This window comes from Lipophrys pholis, assembly GCF_963383615.2.
Source record: "Lipophrys pholis genome assembly, chromosome: 17".
Classification (NCBI taxonomy): domain Eukaryota; kingdom Metazoa; phylum Chordata; class Actinopteri; order Blenniiformes; family Blenniidae; genus Lipophrys; species Lipophrys pholis.
Genome location: NC_137643.1, coordinates 14,356,807 through 14,379,028, shown reverse-complemented (window position 1 = coordinate 14,379,028; position 22,222 = coordinate 14,356,807). Strand labels below are relative to the sequence as shown.

The 22,222-nt window shown below is 44.3% G+C and overlaps 3 protein-coding genes across 4 annotated transcripts; all 3 read left to right on the top strand.

The window, feature by feature from the left end:
- The first annotated feature begins 1,411 nt into the window (after window positions 1–1,411).
- Window positions 1,412–11,467, top strand: hoxa3a (homeobox A3a). Of its 2 annotated transcripts, XM_080485738.1 has the most exons (4): window positions 1,412–1,700; window positions 3,026–3,086; window positions 6,838–7,417; window positions 9,767–11,467. In XM_080485738.1, the coding sequence occupies exons 3-4, from the start codon at window positions 6,955–6,957 to the stop codon at window positions 10,543–10,545; spliced, it is 1,242 nt and encodes a 413-aa protein (XP_080341864.1). In that variant the 5' UTR covers window positions 1,412–1,700; window positions 3,026–3,086; window positions 6,838–6,954; the 3' UTR covers window positions 10,546–11,467. The 2 variants fall into 2 exon arrangements, with proteins under 2 accessions (XP_080341864.1, XP_080341863.1); XM_080485737.1 differs by lacking the exons at window positions 1,412–1,700; window positions 3,026–3,086 and adding an exon at window positions 4,531–4,950.
- Window positions 11,468–14,884: 3,417 nt separating this feature from the next.
- On the top strand, window positions 14,885–16,868 carry LOC308123317 (homeobox protein Hox-A2a; the record flags this gene model as incomplete). Its single annotated transcript, XM_080485739.1, has 2 exons — window positions 14,885–15,251; window positions 15,830–16,868. The coding sequence occupies 2 exons, from the start codon at window positions 14,885–14,887 to the stop codon at window positions 16,543–16,545; spliced, it is 1,083 nt and encodes a 360-aa protein (XP_080341865.1). The 3' UTR covers window positions 16,546–16,868.
- Window positions 16,869–20,721: 3,853 nt separating this feature from the next.
- On the top strand, window positions 20,722–22,142 carry hoxa1a (homeobox A1a; the record flags this gene model as incomplete). The annotated part of the gene is made up of 2 exons (XM_080484660.1): window positions 20,722–21,332; window positions 21,767–22,142. The coding sequence occupies 2 exons, from the start codon at window positions 20,722–20,724 to the stop codon at window positions 22,140–22,142; spliced, it is 987 nt and encodes a 328-aa protein (XP_080340786.1).
- Between the last annotated feature and the right edge of the window lie 80 nt (window positions 22,143–22,222).

The following is a 22,222-nucleotide window of genomic DNA, read 5'->3' as shown; positions in this document are numbered from 1 at the left end:
CTTGTTTTGAACCCCCAAATAACTTCCCACTCAACTCTCCAAGCCCCTGCCCGGGTCAGGGAAAAGTTCAGGTGTGGTGGCGAAAGGCAACTTGAGATAATCTTCCAGTTGCGCGGTCATGTCGAGCCATGTAATCCCGGTGACAGCCTCACATCTGTCGGAGAGCAAAACAACATATTACAGACACAAACTCTCGTTGCAACAAAAGAGCAGCAGTGTTGTTTTCTGCGTCCTAAAGCCGCGCGTAAAAAGTTAATGTTTAGCCCCCATTATTCTTCTGCTTGAGGTGAATTAATAGGATCAGACCTGCCTCTGTTCACGTCTTTAAAAGTTTACCACTCAACTTGTAGTTTGAGAAGACAAAGACTGGTGTGGGAGTGGGATGCTGTCTGTGTCCGCCCCGCATGATTAATAGTTGTGTTGGATTTTTCCACGCCCGCTGCTCGGTGTTGACGGAAAACAAGCGCCAAACGGTGCCGAGAAGAGAGAACTTCTTCCGGGCTACGTCTTGTTTGGCTCTACCTGAAATGTAAGACGCCAGATATCCTCCACTCCGTAGACAGTAATTACTTTAGATATTGGCGAGCTTGGCGAATTAAATGCGTCAAAAAAAAAACCATCGTACCTTGCTCAACCTTGTAATTTCTAACATCACTCAACTGCTCATAGGAAATGCATAAGTGCATGTAGGTCTAATGGGGGTCCATGTACTGATCAGCGGGGTCGAGCAGCCGCACTTTAGTTCCCTCGCCTCCACTTTCCGCTCTGTGCTGACTGACAGGCGCTGCTCACGACCACCAGGACGCACAGCCACCTCGTGTAGGACAGGTAATGCACGCAGCGTTTTGTTTTTGTTTATGCGGTCGCGTGCAGCCTCTGATGGAGGCAGAGAGACTAAAGAAGTCAGACAATGAAGACTGGGGGGCGATAATGAGTTAAGTTGTCTATGATACACTTTAATGCCCTGAGTGTGTCGTAAAGAGAAGGGAAAATGTGTTTGGTGGAGTGATGCCTAATTATTATGCCACCTTTAAATAGTAGTATAAAGCAAAGCCTGGCATAGTGCGAATTATCACGCTGCAGTGCAAACATTCTGGCTTGAGCCTGGCTCAGGGTCTGTGTCTGTACTTGAAACTCAGCATAAAACAGCCGGGATTAGCTCTTTCAGCCGTTAACAGGCAGCAAATATATGGCACTTTAAAACTGACACAACAGTCTTTCCCTCTGAATGGTCGACACGTGGAAAAGCTGCTTCTCTGTGAGAGGCTTGCTCCTCTGCCAGATACATTGCAGTGTCACAAACCCCTCTTTTTTCTCCCTCCAAACTGATCCGTTTCTCCTCAGGGGCAATGACTGCCTCCATTAATGATTCACGGGCTCAAATAAAAGGGATTTAAGTTGACGTTGCGTCACGTGAGCCGGGCGCATAATACTGCGCGGTGTTATGGCACTGGGAAGAAAACCGGAGCCCCGGTCTGACCATATGATGCAGATTATATGCGGGTTACCCCCATTTTCCGTGAGGGGACTCCTGGCTTTATAGTTTGTTTATCGGAGGGGAGAAAAAGAAAGTGGAGGCTGAGTGGGAGAGGGAGAGAGGACCCGGGTCTGTGGATGTATTCGGCTGTCACGGACGGATATGTTTTTCCACGCGGACAGAGTCAGAGCACGAGCTTTGGGAGGATGGATTTTATTTTGAGGTATTTCCGCCGATTGTTCATTACTGTCGTGAGTTATTGCTTAGCAGGCAGAGGTCAGTAAAAAGGGGTCCAGGGTTTCTCCAGGGCGAGAAAATAGACACAAATCATCAAGCTATCGATATCCACCTATCTGTTATGATCCCCGATTCATCCCAATAAAGGTAAAATAAATCGCCCTAAAAGATTTACACACACTCCATAAAACCATGTAGGAATTTATTCCGGACTCTTTAAGATTGAGGCATTGTTTCATTTTATGGTTGTTGGACTAACATCATAATCAATCCATCATTAGTTTCAATGCAAACAGAGCAGCAAGAAATGATAGATCCCTGTTTTAATCGCATCTTTAACAACATGAGCCGCCATTTGGATAAATAGGCCTGTGATGCCTTTTGTAAATAAAGCAGCCATTTAAATATCGGGCTTCCAAGAAAAAACCCAAACAGAGAGGCACGGCGCCTCCAAAGTGCAGGTTGCCCTATAAAACAGAACATCTCCTGCTTTTACGTGCTTTTTCAAAATATATATATATTATTTTGGCGTAAATGATACATCAAGATGAGCTTCATAAAAAGTAGGGGAAAGCGGTGGGGTTGTGTCGCTCCGCCAGGGAAACGAGGATATAATGGAAGACGGAGTGCCATCCAGGACCGCGCGGCCGCGCTGAGGTCACGGCGCTCCTGCGTGATTTATGGGCACGGGGACTTGGGGAAGATGGTGCGCATGAGCTAATGACTATTCGATCCGTTCGGAGAGAAAATGCTTACCGGCCAGCAAGGAAACAACAAAACACGTTATTTGAATGAAGCAGGGAAATTAACATTATTAGTGTTATTATGTTAATATGCCGCAATATGATACGATTGTTGTTCTCTTTTGTTACAGGACAAAAAAAAATACATGTATGGTTTTTATTCTGCATTGCTTATTGATTGTTGATAATGTTCTGTTTTCTAAAGAATAATGTATTTTATTACTTACAAAATGGAATTTGGATTTACCGGTTCCATGACGCTTAAACGGTTTTTAGCCTGTAATAATTCAAATTATTATAAAATAATCTCTCAAAATATATTAAATCCTTACAATACAATTTCATGTGTTTATATGTATCTTGTTTGCTATATGATTCTCTTTTATGTAATTAAAACGCGAGCCTCAAAGATCACGTATAACATTGACCGTAGTATAAATTATATTAGATCCTTGTTATAAATCGGAGACTAGATAAATAAATTCCATAGCTTCGATTGGCAGAAAATGCTAAATATTTTGTGAAATTTGGGGGAATTTTAAAAGGTATATCCCACTCTTTGTTGCAGAAATCCAGCCCAGTGAATTCAGGCCACTGCACGGTCTTGGAGACATCTTGAACTGCCCTCGGTGAGTCCATATATCTTTATTGATTGTGTTATGAATGCTTGATGGTTGATATCCTTATTCAATTTCTAATAAGTACCACGCACGCCCACCGAAGCGCTGGTATAGGATGGAGCAGCAGCCCGGTGGCTTGTACACTTCCTTGTAGCAGCAGTATGACTATAGCCCGAGAGCAATAATTCCTTCTCTTCCACTTGTCTTTGTGGTGTAATTTGTCACTATAAAAGTGACGAGGGGAATCGCGGCTCTTGGAGCGGCGCCTTACTCATTTCAGAAACTGCTTTCTGTGAAAGCCACCTGCTTGTAGCTGCTAGAGCTGACTGAATTCAGCTTTTTGAAATGTTTTTATTCGCTTTTTTCAATCTGCATTTGAGCTTTTTCCTCCTACGCTGGCCTGCGTCTTGCCGTGCACGGCATCATCCACCGCCACCTCAATGACTTTTAACCCTCTCCTCAGGGCCAAATTAAAGAAAAAAGACGAATCAGCATTTTAGCAAAGCACAAAGAAGTAAATAATTACACAAAGTCACTGCATTAGTTTGTAATAGAAAGAGACGAGTAAGCTGAAAAAAAATCCTCACGCGTAAATTTTTGTCCCACTCAACCTCCCACGCCGTCCTTGTTGTTCCACCTTTTGAAATGTGTCATTGAATTTTGTCCCAGAGCCTGAAACCAACAGAGAAGCTGCAGCTCTGGATGTGTTTACAGCCCGGGAAGACTGAGAGGACATAAATCTACTTTTCTCCGTCTTTTTTGCGGGGGTGGTGGGGTGGACTGCAAAAAGACAGCAGTGCCCTGCACAGGGATTCCCCCTGCTGCCGGCTCTGCTCTCCCATGCTCCTCTCTGCGTCCTCTTCTTTGCCTTTTGATGATGAAACTTCTGTCCATTTTTTACACTCTTCTCCTCGTGGGATTCCCTCCTCAATAGACAACAAATGCACCTTTGATCTGCAGTTGTGCTTTCTGACATATTTCTTTTTTCTCCAAAAATCTATATATACCAGAGAAGAAGCGTAAAAATGAGGTACCTGACTCAGGGATGAATTGAGCGTCCTTGTGCAGAAAGACAAAATTAAATGCAAAAATGTGGGTTAATGATTAAGCCGTGGATAGAAGCCCTTTATGTCCCATGGTGATGGAAATGCAGCACGGTCAGCGCCTGATTATTCCTTTGTATTCGTCCTCTCTCTCTCTCCAACATCTCACTGGGTCCATAACTCCACTGGAGGACGCGAAGTAAATAATAACAAAGACATTTAGTACAGTTTTGGGGTTAAGTGTGCAATTTGTAACGAAGAAATGTATTTTTTTCTTTTTTACATGCACTACCTCATTTGGTTGGGGGAGGAGGAGAGGCGACCACTTGATTTGAACTGGCTTTCCAAGGCGCTACCTTCATTTGCATAATTTTTCTTGTCTATGGTGACGCTCTGGTTCTGGGCAGTTCACTGGTGACTGCATGGTACTGGTGAAGGATCACAGAGTCCAGCTTAGCCTAGTTTGAGTTTAATATTGCTATGAAGCCCTGGCCATTGCTCTGTAGCATGAGAGTAAATTCAATCTTGAGGCCAGATAAGTCTTATCTCTCTGACCCGACTGCTCACGCCTGCTTTCGTAATCTTGGTGTGCCCATCCACGTCGAGTAGGAAAAAAGGAGAAGGAAAAAAGGAAAGGGGCTTCTTTCGGCTCTTCCCTTTTTGTTGTGGCTGCTGCTAATGCCTGCTGTATGGCAGGACGCAGTCTGCTACTGCTGCTCCACCAAGTCAGCCCTGCCTTTAAACTTTTCCCTGGATTACTGCTTTGATCGATTTCGTCGCTGAATGAGAAAATATTGCTTGGTGCTCTGCATTCGTCGTAAGAGGATAAGGTAAGCAGGCCAGAAATAGGCTCCCCTCGGTTGTAAATGGCGGAGTTTGTGTGTCGCGCGGTGATTTATCACCGTATGACTTAGATCTCGGTTCAGGAAGAGTTCACACACACAGTCAGGCAGCCAGATTTCTCCAGCGTGGAGCAGGGAGCTGTGCGCACAGCTCAACTCTGTCTGTTGTCTTTCTTTCTCTGCCATTTATGACTATCGCGGTGCTTCGCCTGGAGATACACACTACAAAGCTTTCTGATATCTTTCCCCGGTCAACATGAGTGCAGATACACCGAGGACACCTTCTTTCATGCTGCGGTGAAGCTGCGCTCAGGGCTCATTTTAGGCTGATTTACTTGCTGCTATGCACGGCTGCACTGATGCAGACGCTTTCATTTCATTTTCGTTTGTGTCCATTTCGGAAAATCCATTATGTCTTTTTAAGGATTTATACAGCAACTGCACTCATTGTTTGTGGAACACACAACTCATATTTATTTCTATCGCAGTCTGTAGTAATATTATTCATATATTTAGGGTCACATTTACCATTACAAATAAACTCAAGAATAATAGAGGGGAAATATTGTAATACCACAACATGGAAGAGTTTTATCTTATTTCATATCTTATATACTTTATTTTATCCAAACGTTAAGGCGACGGGCAGTTGTTCCATTTATAGCAATGACTAAAGCATTATTTTGGAAATAAATTACATTGCATAGATTTTATCTGTGCTGTTTTACTTTTTTTAATGCACTTTTTTTTTGGTTTAAAAATGTATTTATGATTAGAAAAATATTATTCTTAGTAGTTGCAGCAGCAGCATCAAATAGCCAGTGTGGTACACTTCCTTGCTTCTATAATGCGGGGGTTTCGAACATCCATAATGTCTTTCTCAGATTTAACGTGACATAAAATATTTTCCCAAAATGACCTGTGGATCTGTGTCTGTTATACTTTATAGTTTCCCCAATAATCCCTGTGGTTACCTGTATGAATGATGGCGTTTTAGCAGTAGGCTCTAGCTGTTCCCTCTCCGGGTTTCTGTCCGCCTCAGTACCAGGTTTGGCTGCTCACCGGGCCGCTCCTGAGCGCGCGCAGTCTCGGCCCGTTGACCCCCATATATCACGGCGACGGGCCGCCGCGCAGACAGCACCGACAGCGGCCATTATTATGGGCTTGCGAGGAAAGGTTCACAACATGGTCATGGAGATGCACGGATGCCCGCCCGGTTTTTCAGGTTTCCTCGAGGCCCTTCCATTTATCTTGTAGAATGCAAAGAAAAGAGAACAAAAAAAGCGAGAATGTGGTTGTTTATGCTCTGCACCAGGTGGCCGGGGAAGCTCTGTGAAGTCTATTTTGTTACTGAATTAAGGATTTTCTTTCTAATCGCTGCAGAAGCGGGTTAAAAGTTGCTGGGCCACAAGGAATGTTTTCACCTGCTACAGACGAAATCTGATATACTGTTGACAGCCGTGTTGGTAGAATAACATTGTAAAAGAAATATTATTTTCCTGTGCGGGGACCCTCTAACAAGCAATTTCCATGGTATGATCCATCCCTAAAGAGTTGACTTTATTGTGGTACTGTAACTATATTTTATTTCACTGCTAATCATACAGATTGAATGTGTATTGCAGTTTAGGTCTGAAATGATTTTGCAACATGAAATTCTCTTTAAAAAGATTTTATTTTATGTTGTTTGGCACAGATGGTAATACAAGGTTAGTGCGTGCCTTTGTGCCCCATGTAAGCCATAAGGTAAACGGTAATAGTCTACAGAATTGTTGGCCCTATCTTGCCTCCATAGTCTCCAGTGTCAAGTCTGTATTGAAAAGTAAGATGGATCGCCACCATTTCTTCTCCTCACAGTGCTTCTTGTAACCCTAGGTTCACCCAAGGAGGCCATTGGCGGAGAGGCGTCACGTGACCACGGGGTGCCAATGTTATTCTACAAGGGTGTCAAGACCCTGTCAGTTTCTGAAATAAATATTGGGAAACGGCGAGATGCAAAAGGCAACCTACTACGACAGCTCTGCAATTTACAGTGGCTACCCATATCAAAGCGCAAATGGCTTCAGTTATGATGCCAATCAGGTCCAATATCCCCGGGCCTCTCATGTGGAAAGTGAGTACCATCGACCTGCCTGCTCTCTGCAGTCTCCTGACGGCTCCGTGGCTCTGCAGAAGCCGGGGGAGATGGCGGAGAGCTGCGACAGGACCACGGCCATTCAGGCAGCGCAGTCCAAGGTTCATCCCGAAAGCAATCAACCGCAGGTGCCGGTGTCAGGCCAGCCCCCTCCCTCACAATCCCCCGGTGCTATCAGCCAAAACACAAGCAACGGGTCCAACCAGCCCAGCGCCAAGAACGGCTCCCCGACCTCTAACGCTCGCAGCAAACAGATCTTTCCCTGGATGAAGGAATCCCGTCAGAACACCAAGCAGAAGCCCACCAGTAGCTCCAGTTCAGGTACCCACCACGTAAACACCACTGCTGCTGACATTAACACAGTTTGACACCACATGAACAGAAAGTTCCTTAAGTTTTGTTCATTTGGGATATAATACCCAGGAGGTCTGGGTGGGGGGGCGGGTGAAGGAGTTGAAACCACTTTATTCAGTAAGGGCTCACTTCTGTCTCTTTTGGTCATTATTTTGGTATTAGATTGTAAAATCTTTTCATGTGTGTGCTATATATATGGATATTCTCAGATCTTTTTGGGAAATCCAGCAGAGAATCACCCACTCAGGTTGACTTCATTCGCTTTATAATTAAAAAAAAAAAGAAACGAAAAGAAACGAAACGAAACGAAACGAAACGAAAAGAAAGCGTATCCGTATTTTATTCCGTTATTAAACTGTATTAAATGATTTTCCCCGAAAAAAATGATTATTTGGGATTTTATCCCACGTTCTGAGTCCACCCCACCAGTTGTTGCCTCTGTGCCCGACAGCTGACCTGTCCCAACTGTAAACACGCATCTCCACTGATTACATAATGTTCCCGCAGAGACAACAAACAAACACACATAACAGTTGTTTCAGTTTGTCCTGCTGTTTTTATTAGGGGGAAACTCTGTGGGTTAATGAGGGTGAGTAGGGAGAGGGATTATTTGCTCAGGGCCTGACTTTACGTTATACATTTTCCCCATGACATGAAAACCAGCGTGTGACATTTCAATAAAGCTTGTGATCTATATTTGTTTTTCATGGATTTTGACTAAGTGTTTTGGTGTGTTTTACGCGCACACACACAAACCCAATCCTGGCTTTGGAGGATAAGAAAACTTAACGGGTCGGATGAGAGTCTTTATTACCCCTCAAATGAAAAGTTGATAATCCAACTTCTCTTAAATTCCCAACCCTGTCTGTCTGTCTGTCTGTCTGTACGTACACTGGCAACGTTTGTTATTGAGTTCAGCAATGAGATACTTGAACAACGCAATACCATATTCCATGTCAAAGGTTCCAAAGTATTTATGGGTCAAATCTTGCTTCTTAAGTTCGCAAAGTTGAACTTGTGTGACACTCACAAGTCTTTTTGCGAAGCGATTCGTATCTGGAACTTCTTACGACAATGGAGGAATGCAGGTCAATTAGATTTTACCTGTAAGAACACTTATAATCTGGAGATGCACATCTTTCACTTCTACCTAGATTTGAAAACAATTTGGTTGTCGTCTCCAAATGCTTAGCCTGGAAGGTAGTAAGGCAGCTTTACCTGTGATTTATGCTTTTCAGAAGTTGTCGCCAGGGCTTAACTCACGGATGACGAGCTATTTATATAATCAACATTTATGCGTATTCTGCATCAGTCTTATACCCACGTCCTGCTATAGGAGAAGAAAAGAAATGTTAGGATAGAGTTTTGGAAGTGTTAATCAACAACATATATTGTAGCTTAGAGATCAATCGTAATGTTGTCAATACAGTCACATTGAGTTACACAGATCCTTGTGTGAACTAAAACTCCTTTACAGCTTCTTAAACATGTTTCACACACGTAAGCACACCGCACTCAAGACAGGCAAGTCATGTAAATAAAGCGAAGTTTCTTTTAGATGTAATTCATGAATTATCATAGTGTTCAATATCGTGGATGACACAGGCGCACACAAGGTACATGACCATGCTGTTTAATCTTCTCCTCCATCCATGCCATAACATGATGGGTCAGGTTATGTCATGTTGAATTCCTTTTACTCCAAGTTTGGTACTGAAATTTATTAAATGTTGGCTCTGAGCCACAACGGTAAGTAGATCAACACTTTGCTATTCTGCAGCCAAGCTCCAGCCTCTTAGGCTTATCAGTGAGGGCAAGGCGAACCGTTTTATACACCCCAGAGGAATATATATTGCTTGTGTATGCATTATGCGTACGCCAATGGGTGACTGTGGGAGAGACGATGGTCAAAATGTTGTAGTAAGGAATTTGAGGTTTCCTGGTTTCATATCAGAAACTGCCTGCCAGTTATGTTTGTTTTGGAGATAGTGGCACGTGCTCAGGTGGAATGTTTATATACATCGATTGGTAATTGTCCCTGATGATAACCTTTGGACGTCACATTAGGGAGCCGATTTATCAAATTGCTGAGGTTCTTAGCGATACACAGGCGAGGGAGGAAGAAAAAGGTAGAAATAAGCATATTTATTCAGCAAACTGTTCTATCGCCTCCTCTTTATCGTGTATACCTTGGCTATCAGCTTCATGTGTGTTCACACTATTTTGGTTTCACTATCACTCTGCTGTCACTGCCTCTGTACCTGTGTGTGTTTAATGGATCACTGATTGACAGCGTGCTCTCCTTCTCTTTGACAGTGGAGAGTTGTCCCGGAGACAAAAGTCCCCCAGGGTCAGCAGCATCAAAGAGGGCCCGGACAGCTTACACCAGCGCCCAGCTCGTAGAGCTGGAGAAAGAGTTCCACTTTAACCGGTACCTGTGCAGACCCCGGAGGGTGGAGATGGCCAACCTGCTCAACTTGACAGAGCGACAGATCAAAATCTGGTTCCAGAACCGCAGGATGAAATACAAGAAGGATCAGAAAGGGGTCGGTATGATGCCTTCACCAGGTGGCCAGTCGCCGAGGAGTCCAGTGGGGCCGACTTCCGGAGGCGGATACCTCAACTCTATGCATTCTCTCGTAAACAGTGTACCATACGAATCCCAGTCGCCAACTTCTTACAATAAACCTCATCAGAATGCATACGGTATGTCTACGTCATACCCCCCTTCTTTAAACAACTCCCTCAACAACTGCCCGCCCTCCCAGAAGAGGTATCCGGGGACCGACTCGGCCACGCCCGAGTATGACGCGCACCCTCTCCAAGGCAATGGCAACTACGGGACGCACATGCAAGGAAGCCCAGTTTATGTCGGTGGAGGATACATCGACTCCATGCCCAGTTCGGGGGCTTCTGTATTCGGTCTCACACACCTACCGCACCCACCGTCCGCAAACATGGAGTACAATGGAGCAATCACAATGGGCAACAGTCAGCACCATGGAGTGTGTGATCCGACACCGACTTACACAGACCTAACGCCGCACTACTCTCAGGGAAGAATCCAGGAAGCGCCCAAACTGACGCATCTGTAGCAATAGCGCAGACTGGATCACTCCGCCCATTGTCTTATCCACCTCCAGACATATTACTGCTTTGTTTCTACGCCTCCTCACGGCTTCCACCTTCTCTCCGCTTTGTTTATGTTTTCTATAGTTTGATGTGTGAAGTAGCGTAGGATAAATAATCACGACTTGCTTGAACTTTTCTCTATTTGCTCGTATCATTGTCTCACAAAGACCTTTGTCTGGGCTGTAGGACGTCTAGAGCGGGAGGTAGGGGGGCACAGTATATGCATAGGCCTATTTAATCTTTTTTTTTTTTTTTTTTTTGTTAATCTTGATTCAATTTGAAACTCAAACAGGGTATTATGAACACGCTATTCATTTTTTAATGTGAATTGTCCGTATTTTATTTATCCGCTGTTGAAGAATTGTGTTCGTTTGCATTTTGTTGCACTTGTGTAAGGATCCTCAAGAGCCACGTTGTTGGGATTCTGAGGGAAATACGTTTTGAAAAAGACAAGGGTCATGAGCTTACACGCAGCCTCCCTTGCTTATGTTTTGTACTATTGGACTGTCTGATGTTATTTATTTTGTTCAATGTAAAGATAAAAGAGTCCTTTAGTATTATTTGAAAACCCTCCGTCTATTATTCGGGGAGAATTATAGTGGAAGATAAGCGTCTCGGCCCGTTTCAGCCCATACATGTAGTCTGCCGTAGCAGCCAAACCATGATGCTTATTATATGCTATGTTTCAATTTCTTCTTCTTGGAGGAGGTCTTTTATTATTTTTTTCTCAGCGAATGTAACATCAGTCAGTCATGCAATAAGGGTGGAAAGAAGGACACACGTTAGCAGTTTCTTTATTGAAGACAAAAAGAAACAAGCATCATTATTTTTTTTCTGTTTTACATTCCATGCTGCTCCAGTTCGAAGAAATTAATAAAAGAATTGAAATATAATTAAAGCACATTTTTCAGTTTTGCTTCAAACATGGTGACAGAATCAAACACAAGCAACTCAGTTGAACTATACAACTCTCCAATTTTATGGTCTAATTTATTTTTATAATAAGTAAATTGGAAATTAAATAGAATAGAATAATCACAAAATTGATTTCAAAGTAAGAGAGTATAATAGCAATAACAAAGACAATTCCAAACAATGCGTGGTGATGTAATTGAATTTATTGAATATAAAAGTGTATGAAAATACTGCCTATAGTTTATATTCAATAACAAAAAGGATAAAGTCAATTACTGAGTGAATTCTACTTGATTTTTTTTTTACTCTCCAATCCTCTTGTTTCGACGTGCAGAGGTGGCCTTCTCCCCTCCTCTCATCTGCGTGGGCACATCCATAATAATAAAAATGTCAGCCGGGCCCTTCTGGTGATCCTGCAAGAAGACAACAGCCTAAATGAGAAATCGTTTAAAAATAATTCGCTGAAATGTTCAGTGAGTCAGTCAAATGCGGTCAAAGAGGATGCAGCCTGAACTGGAATCATAACAGAGCTTATTTGTCTCATTATTCTGCAGATTTGCGGATGCCTGCATGCGTAAAGTCAGTTCGATGGGAAGCAGCTCGGTTTTTATGATTGCAACAAAGGAAATGATCAATGGGAAACAGGAAAACAGTTTCCTCAGGTAAAATGAGAACGTTTCAAAGGATTGATCAAAATGTGTTTCTTTTAATTATTTACTTAAATTTTTTTGCTATTAAAAAAAATATCAAACAAGTTTAATTGAAGCGAAGAAATTGCCATTTACAAAAAAAAATCGATTAAAATTCTTCATATTTGTCGTGCAGGTTTTTTTTTCATCTGAATCCGCTTTGTACATTTCTTCTCCAAATATTTTGTTATTTCATTTTATTGAACCGTTACTTTATTTGTTGCCAGTGATTTTGCACTAAAATCATTTCTCAGCACCGAATGATTGATATATGTGGGCATGAACATTACTACCCTGACATATGGTTAGCAGGGAACGCTAGAACAATTGAGCCATGGTGTGTCACAGCTAAAAAAAAAAAGCTGATGCATTGAGTATTTCTGCATCCAACAGACACATGACATACACGCGCACACGCACACACAGCAAGAGCCATATGCTCCATACACAGGTAGCAAATAACCAGTATTTTAAACGAAACAGTATCCCCGTGTTGCTTTACATCCGTGGGAAAGTGGTCCTAAATCAATCCTGCCATAAAGATAAGTGTGTAGGACAGGCAGGAGTCCACTAAAAGCCGCCACCCACTCCTTTCCTTGCAGACAAAGCCTGTGCGTAATTCCAAAAAAGCCATCCGTCTCTGCCCCTAGCAACTCTGCTCCTCACCAAACAGTCTGATCCATGCACAAACCCGCATTTCAACTGAAACGAAAAATAAATGTGGCTTTGTAAATCATGCACGGCTCACAAAAATAAAGCCAGGTGGAGAGGCTGAAAGCTCGCCCTACTCACCGCTGGCGCATAGCCGCCTCCTCTTCAAAAAGGAAATGGTCGCATCTTGTGGACCCGGACTTATTTGTCTTAAACATCCCTGAAGCGACAACTAGGATATAACTGCGAGCAAAAACTGGTTCTAATCTGAGTGGCCAGTGTTTCTCGCCGCTTCCTGGCTGTATTTGATCCGGGGGAGAGTTAGAAGCCTTAAATGTGTTGTGAGGGCACCGAGCTGTCAGACCTTTTGGCGAGTAAGATTGATCGCGCACAGGCTTCCAGGACTCTTTGTTTGGTATATAAGCAACAAACTGAGAGAGGCCTACCACTTCTCTTCTTTCCTCTCTCACTCAGTAAGCCATATTTTTCAAATGAAAATACAACAAGTATAGTGGCTGACGCAAAACATCCCTAATGTGGCTTTCACAGGTTATTCTGGAAAAAGCAGTGAGGCCAAACTCGGCGGGGGAGAGCAATTCAATAGCATTCCCATCTGCATAATAACGCTGCAAACGGATTCGTTGGAAATAGTCGATTGTAACTGTGTTGATGTTTGCTTCATTGCAGTTTCAGGTAGGAAGCATAATGGAAATACAGTGAGAAGCCCTTTTCAGCACTGCAGCCAATGTCCCTTCAATAAATCCAGCTTTAGCCATGTGGCTTTCCACTCTTTGCTCTTGACTACATTTAAAAAAAAATACTGCTTTGAATATCTGGAAAACAATTCAGAAATGTAGTTATTATAGTGGCTATTAATTATCAAACATTTTGAACATGAGCATCAACATGACGAAAAGCTGATGTGATTTAGTTACTGTTTTGATGTGACCAGACACGGTGTCAAAATCTCATTATAAGTTCAATTTTTGTGGAAGAAACGAAAAAGCATCTGTCTTCACATCATTTTTTTTTATAAAACATGTGAATGCCATAGAATAAATCACCACTGTCTCTCAGTGAATACATGCAAACAATCATGTGTAAACCTATCGACGAGTTTATGTTTATATACACAATAGCTGTGATTGTTGCAGCTGCAGTTATGGGATGAAATGGTCTGAACGTGTCATATCCGTCAGCATTAACTTAATGGATGAGCTTTTTTTATTGCAACACATGTCAATGGATGCACTGAATATACCATTATGTATGCTTAAAGACTCACATGTCCATACTCAGTGAAAAGACTGCTTATTCATTTCTATAGAGAAGTCTTCATGTCAGTTTTTGGTGTTTGATTTTTCACCTTTAAAGTCTGACTATTTCCTTTATGTATAGCTTCTGGCATTTGTGTGTGTGTGTGTGTGTGTGTGTGTGTGTGTGTGTGTGTGTGTGTGTGTGTGTGTGTGTGTGTGTGTGTGTGTGTGTGTGTGTGTGTGTGTGTGTGTGTGTGTGTGTGTGTCTGTGTGCGGTGGGGGCGTTCTCGACTGACATCCTCAAACAATACGAGAAAGAGGAGTGCACGAATCCGCGCACCCTAGGCTGGGCTTCTTCCCTGTAATAGTGAGCGTCAGCCATTCTTAAAAACACACATTTTGTAGCTTAGTGGACTGGACTGGAGGGGCGAGAGGAGGATAAACTCAGCGGACAGAGATGTAAATAAAAACAGTCGTCCCTGAGCTCAGCGAGGCGTTCTTCATCTGAGTTTTTGGATCAATCAGGCAGACACTGGCTTCTTTTGATTAAACCCCAAATTGTCATTGGGCAGAGGTAATCATGTGACAGGCAATTCGGTCCAATTTCAACCTTGTCTCCATGAATTCAATAGTTTAATAGTAGCTCGGTCCCCATACGGCCGTAATCAGTGACATAGAAAAAAACCCCACAAGGAGATTTTTTAAATGATTTTTTCTTCCTCGTCATCACTGAGCCGCAACATTTATAAAAATACGCGTGCAAACTTTTCCTCGGCTCTCAGGGAGCGGAGATGAATTACGAATTTGAGCGAGAGAGCGGTTTTATCAATAGTCAGCCGTCGCTTGCTGAGTGCCTGACATCTTTCCCCCCTGTCGCTGATTCATTTCAAAGTTCATCAATCAAGAGCTCGACGCTTTCACGCCCGACACTGATTCCTCCTCCCTTTGAGCAGACCATTCCCAGCCTCAACCCGGGCAGCCATCCGCGGCACGGCCGGCCCCGACACAGCCCCGACGGATGCAGCCCGTTGCCCACTGCCTCCTTACCCCCGGAGTACCCTTGGATGCGGGAGAAGAAAGCTTCCAAGAGGAACCACCTGCCGACATCCACTTCTACCACCACTATTTCTAATGGACCCGTGTGTTTCTCCCCGAAAGGTGGGTGATTTCAAACGAAACATACAGATTTTCTTTTTTTTTTTTACCATCTACCACTCAGAGGCTCCACAGCAAACTGGCTCTCGTTTTCATTCGTGCAAGATTTATGACTATTTTATTGCTGGGATTGTATTTGAAACAGGAAAAGAAAAACTTTGGGTAAAGTTTGGTGATGTAAGATGATTTATTCCCCGAGCCGGAGCAGAGTTTTGATGTGTGACAGTAATGAAGAGTGATGGAGTGCCTTTGCCGAGGAGGGCAGCTGGAGCATTCATTAGTATCCCACACCACCCTGGACCCCACTGCCTTTATAGTGCACTGTGTTTACTTCATGCTCATCCTTGCTGATATTTTTGTATAAACCCAGCTGATGATGTGGTAATGATTTTATGATAAAGGATGTATAAGCCTGGGTTAGTACGCGCCAGCGGCCATTTTGCTGCAGGCTTGTTGTGCGCCACTATCTTGTGGATTGAGACGGCCATGTAGCTGTAGATGATCCAGGGCAGCGGGGTTATGTAACTGTTGTGCCCTACGTTTTAATCCCAACGCTAATACCGCCGGTGCTTGCTTTCCAGGCTCGCCTGAGATCGTGGAGAGCGGCGGGGGAGGAGGGGGCTCACGCCGGCTGAGAACTGCCTACACCAACACGCAGCTGCTGGAGCTGGAGAAGGAGTTCCACTTCAACAAGTATCTGTGCCGGCCGCGCAGGGTGGAGATCGCGGCCCTGCTGGACCTGACAGAGAGACAGGTCAAAGTCTGGTTCCAGAACCGGCGCATGAAGCACAAGCGACAGACGCAGAGCAAAGAGAATCACAACGGGGACGGCAAGGCGCCGTGCAGCGCGGAGGACGGCATCCACAGTGACGAGGAGGACGAGGGCCCTGTGTACGAGCCGAGCGGGGCCCTGCTGGAGAGAGATACCTGCTCCTTTCAGAACAACACGCAACCGCTGCACAATGGAGAGTCACTGAGCTTCGCTGCTGCGCCGCTGAGCAGCAATGACAAAAATCTGAAACATTTTCCCAACCCTTCACCCACTGTTCCGGGCTGCATGTCAACAATGGGCCCCGGCTCGGCATCTGGCCCGGACAATGGCGACAGTCCCCCGGCCCTGGATGTTTCTTTACACGATTTTCAACCTTTCTCCTCGGATTCTTGCCTACAGCTCTCAGACGCAGCCTCGCCAAGCTTGTCAGAGTCTCTGGACAGCCCCGTGGACATTTCTACGGACAGTTTCTATTTTTTCACGGAGTCTCTGACCACAATCGACCTGCAGCATCTAAACTACTAACTAAAATCAATCACAGTAACTTTTTCCGGGACACTAAATATCAGGCTACGACTGTATTAACTCTGATGTTATTTGTATATTCGGCACATTTATTCTGTTGATATTTGACTTGACGGTAAACACAAGGTAAGGATGAAATTAAATCACTAAATAGCTCGACTCAAACTTGTCTTGTAATTATCATAACGACTCGATCTCTTGAAATGGAAATTCTATGTGAATAATAATACAATAGTGGGCCTATGGAACCTGGTCATTTTTTATTTTTGTATAGCTTCCAATGTCTTGGATATTTTTGTTAGAATACAATTAACTTGCTACAATCTTTCATCTTGTGTCGTGAGTCTTCTTTTTTACTATTTACAGTGCAAATGTTTGAATTATTCATGCAGAAATATGCTAAATAATAAAAGAAGTAGGGCATCGTAGCATCGAGATGTTATGCAAATTAACAACAGGTTTCAATGAATATAAATAGTCGCGTCTGCACCGAGTCGTTAAAGGCACGCACATGTTGAATTTAATTTTAACATAGGCTTATAAATTATTTCCTGACTAATATAAGCTGTTACATAAGAATGCTACGCCACAAAATTAACGTATAATTATGAAAGCAGAGTCACTTTAGTTTCTTGCATCACACTTTGATGTGAAAACTTTTTATTATCAGTATATTTATTCAGAAATGTCCCTAAACCTGCAACATTTTAAATAACCTTTATCATACACAACTTTGTTGAGTTATTATTTTTCAATAATTACCCAGAAACGCTCAAACTATTTTATACCAACTGAAACACTAACATTTCTACTTCAAACTTATACTTTTTGGGAGAAAAAAACCAAATGTGCCAGCACGGATCTCTTAGCACGACAGGACTCTTAACACTGTATGCATGTTGCAGGCAAATACCCGAGCCATGTTTGCCTTCAGGAGCTCATAAATCACCCCGTGGCATGAATGAGACGGACATTAAGGGGACCAATTGTGGCATAATGTGCGCAAATAAAACCCCACTTACATTTTCATACGGGTCTCCCCAATTCCTGGGCTAAAAGGGTACCGAGTCTCTGCATGTGTTTGGTAATAATTCATTTTTATAGCTTGTTTAAACATGGCGCTGGCCCGGGGACAGGACAGCAGTGGTTGCAGCACTCTGCTCGGGTTATGAGGCAGCACCGTTGCATTAAAAGTCGTCCAAACTCAAAACAGACCGCGTCTGGACGAGATGTGACTTATCAAATTAATTTGAATTGCTTGTTCTGGGCCGGCATCTGCATAATCATGGTTTACTTTATTCAAAAGTATGGGAGTTAAGGGGAATTGACAGTACCACAGTCCAACTCGGTTGTTATGAGAAGTTGTGGTACATTTATTGGACTTAGTTAGACTTATGGGAATCCCTTGCAAGGTCGTACACGGTTTAATTCAATTGGTTAGTCCACTTTAACGAGACTGTGTGTGAAAATGACCAACAAAAAAAAAAAAACAACCACCGGTTGCGACGCCGGCCTGCGTGGATCGATTGAAAAAGTCATCTGCACAAATTCATAAACTCCAACGTTTATTGAATAATCTGGAAAACATAACGAGCTCATCGACTGGCAAAACATTAGCCTACAGGGCAAGTGGTATGAAAGTGAGTTTGTGTATGTGTGTACTTTCAGGAGGGGGTGTATGCGTAAAAGTGCAGGAATAGACCCTACTCGAACTAACCACAGGGCCCGTATAACCGAATCATTCCGAGACAGCGCGCCCTTTCTGTGCACATGTGTGCACACAAAGAGCCAAAAAAACGCACCGAGGCCGGGCGAAGTTTCTGTGAGCCTGCGGGAAGGGGTCTTCTGCGCACTTCTTAGGACAGTTGCAAAGGCTGGGAGAAGGGCGGGGGGTGGTAAACATGGGAGGGTATTGACCTCAATGCGTTTTTCTCTTTTTTTTTTTGTTTCACTGGTGGGAATTTCGCATCACATTTGCAGCTTCCTCGCTGTATTCGAGCTTGGAAATGTAAATAGTGGGAAGAATCTGCTTCGATAAAGTAAAAGCCATCAAACTATTTATAGAAATTTTATTGGACGAGGATTTGCCCCCCCCCTCCCCCCTCTCTTCTTTCTCTCTCTCTCTCTCTCTCTCTCTCTCTCACAGACACTCACACTGACACACACATACACACACACACACACACACACACACACACACACACACACACACACACACACACACACACACACACACACACACACACACACACACACACGTCTCTAAACCCATCACTGTAAAGGGATCTTGACTTTAAGTATCAAATAAAAATAACTTAACTTTTAAAACTCCAGTGCATTTACCATACAAGTGCAATAAGTATTAATTCCAAGGCACATTCCAATACAGCAACAACAAAAATTACTCATTTGGCAGTAGAACGCTCCCCGTAAAGGACTTTAACACATATTGTCATAGCGACAATCACTCATTCATATATGAATGTGTGAACACTGCTCCTGCAGGTGTGTGCACCCCGAAAGTTCTGTGTAAATAAAAGTAAAAGTAAAACAGTCTTTGTCTATCTATCTATCTATCTATCTATCTATCTATCTATCTATGTACCCCCAACACCAGCACCACACCCCCCGCCACACACGCACACGCACACGCACAAACTATAGAGTGTGCATTGTAGTTCAAATACACAGATATTAGGCGAGCCAAACAATACTTGCAGCCTGTACTTGTAAACACACCAGCATCCTTTCAAGTGTATGACCACATGCCGCCTTTAGGGGCGCCTGCTCCTCCACGTGATCATCTCCCTCCCTCCCTCCCTTCCTTTCCCTTCTTCTGTGAGAGGTTGGGCATCTGCTATCGCTGCTGCAAGTCTCCCACGCACACGTTTCTCGCTCTCCCCTTCTCAACGCGGCATTCGTGGCCATTAATTTCTCCAACAGTTTTATTTGATGAACTTAACAGGATAATCAGCCCACACTCGCACCTCGGGCCATAACAGGCGCATTAGCTCCACAACGGGCCTCGCATTATCAGATCATTTGATCACTATACATACATAATGAATACATGTGGGAGTGAAATCAGGGAAGATAGCCTGCCCTATGACCGGGGAGAAAAAAAATTAATATCACATCATCCCGATGTTTAATGTGTTGTCTTGTCGTTTCATCACCTGTGACCTCCCATCATGCAAAGCAGCCAAACACTTCTAATGCGACCTTGGTGAGGAAACAAAGTTGAGCAAAAAGCTCGTCGGATGCAGCTGAAGTTTTTTATCCCCCTCCCTGTCTGTCGGCATGCGGGAGTAAAACCTTCGTAACTCTCCTTCACTGTCACATTGTAACAATATTTGCTGAGAAAATCCCACAGTGTTCAACCGTGAAACATTTCGCACCGGAATGGGACATTGATAGCCCGCAGATAGCCTGTGGCACACTCAGCCGCCCATCCATCCAGGAAGAGAATGACAGTGTTATACATATGACATCACGGCTGTTAGGAGCGGGCGAATGGTCACTTGAGGAGGGGGACACCCGTGTCCCGTGTCCCGTGCGCGCGCGCGCGCGCGCGCACACACACACACACACACACACACACACACACACACACACACACACACACACACACACACACACACACACACACACACACACACACACATTCCCATCTCTATTCCAAAAATACCGTACCTGAGGTCAGGGAGCCGGGTCGTCCTCGCAGTGAGGTTGCAGAGGGTGAGACGTTAATCTCTCTCTAGTGGGAAAGCGCACTGCAGGGTGAGACCGGCTCGGTGTTTGCAGTGCCCCGTTCTTCATGCGACCCCGGAGCTGTCCACCGCCGTATGCATCCCAGCTCATTGTTTGTTCGGCCAATACATTAGTGGCGACGCACGTCACTCTGATCGACGAGCGCCTGGAATTTAAATAGCCACTCAAACACCAATCTGTCACCGGCTAAGGGGATAAGGACAAGTATCTCACTGGCTGACCCGAGCCCACGTGACAGTGCCCGTCCGTTGATAACGGCCCGTGCACATACCCCTCCTTCCTCTGATAAGGACAGACTATAGGTAAAGGTTGGCACGGTCACTTAGGGTAAGAGGGGAGCAAGGAAGAAACCAGAGGGTGTCTGTGGAGCGGACAGTCCCTCTGTCCCGTTAGAACAATGCTACAATGAGCAGCTTCCTAGACTACACGGTGATGAGCGGTGAAGGTGGCTCATGCTCTGTCAGGGCTTTCCATTCGGACCACGGGATTACAAGTTTCCAGTCCTGCTCAGCTTCTGTGAACAACTGCGGGGCCGATGACCGTTTCATGGCGAGCAGAGCTTCTCCCGACGGCATCCCTCACCAGCCGGGTTCATACCAGTCAACTACGAGCTCTTTGAGTCTCTCCTACGGGGCCCACCCGGCCTGTAGCTCAAACTATGGACCACAAAGTTTCTGCGCTACCTACAACCACTACGCACTCAACCAGGAAGTGGACTCTGCAGCGGTATTCCCTCAGTGCGGCCCTTTGATGTATTCGGGAAACATTTCCTCATCCATGGTCTCTCAGCATCGCCATGGTTACACCGCTGCCCCCTTAGGTCAACTGCAGTATACCCAAGCTGCTTATGGCGGTGGGCACGAGCAGGCGACCCCTTATCCTGGCTGTTCTAACCCATTGTCACCTCTACATGCAGCTCACCTGGAGGCTTGCTGCTCACCTCTGTCTGAGGGCGCATCGTCTGCACAGACGTTTGACTGGATGAAAGTTAAGAGGAACCCTCCAAAAACAGGTGTGTGGCAACAAATCCATGAAGCACGGATGAGTTTTGTCGGTCTGAGGCACAAAGTTATAATTCTGGTTTATAGATGGTCTGAACTCGGAGCATTGTTATGCAACGCTGTCATTATTCCTCGTACAACGCATTTATTAAGACAGTGAGCTTGAATAGGATTTTCAAACTTTTTTGCATTTTCCAGATTAGCCTTTATTTACGCTTCACCTATATGCATGTATTCATGACACACTATTGTATCTTTTTCAGACCAGTATATCATTTTCATTCACATGCTACATGGTAGTTGTCTGCTGCGTAAAAGTTGCTTCAGCTGCGTAAAAGTTGATTCACGCAGAAGGACATCGCTTAGATGTCTGTGTAAGGCCATTGGATCAGAGCAGGGAACGCCCATTATCCACGTTCACAGTGGCTTGTTTATCTGTCTGCAGGTAGGTCTGGGGAATACGGTTATGCTGGTCAGCCGAACACCGTCCGGACCAACTTCACCACCAAACAGCTGACAGAACTGGAAAAGGAATTCCACTTCAACAAGTATCTGACTAGGGCTCGTCGGGTGGAGATCGCTGCTTCACTTCAGCTGAATGAGACTCAGGTGAAAATCTGGTTTCAGAACCGGAGGATGAAGCAAAAAAAACGTGAGAAAGAAGGCCTGCTGCCAACCAAAGTTGCATCCTCAGATCCGGGAGAGAGCATTCAAGAGAAAATGGACGATGCAGCATCCGAGAAGTCTATTTCGGCCCCATCAACTCCGTCTCCCACATCCTCTACGGTGTCATCTGCAGGGGCTGATCCTTACGCTTCCAACTGAAGACCAACTGCCTCTTTACCTCTTTGGGCCACTGCGGCCTGTATATACCAAATTTCGTACCAACTGTATATCAAAGCCAA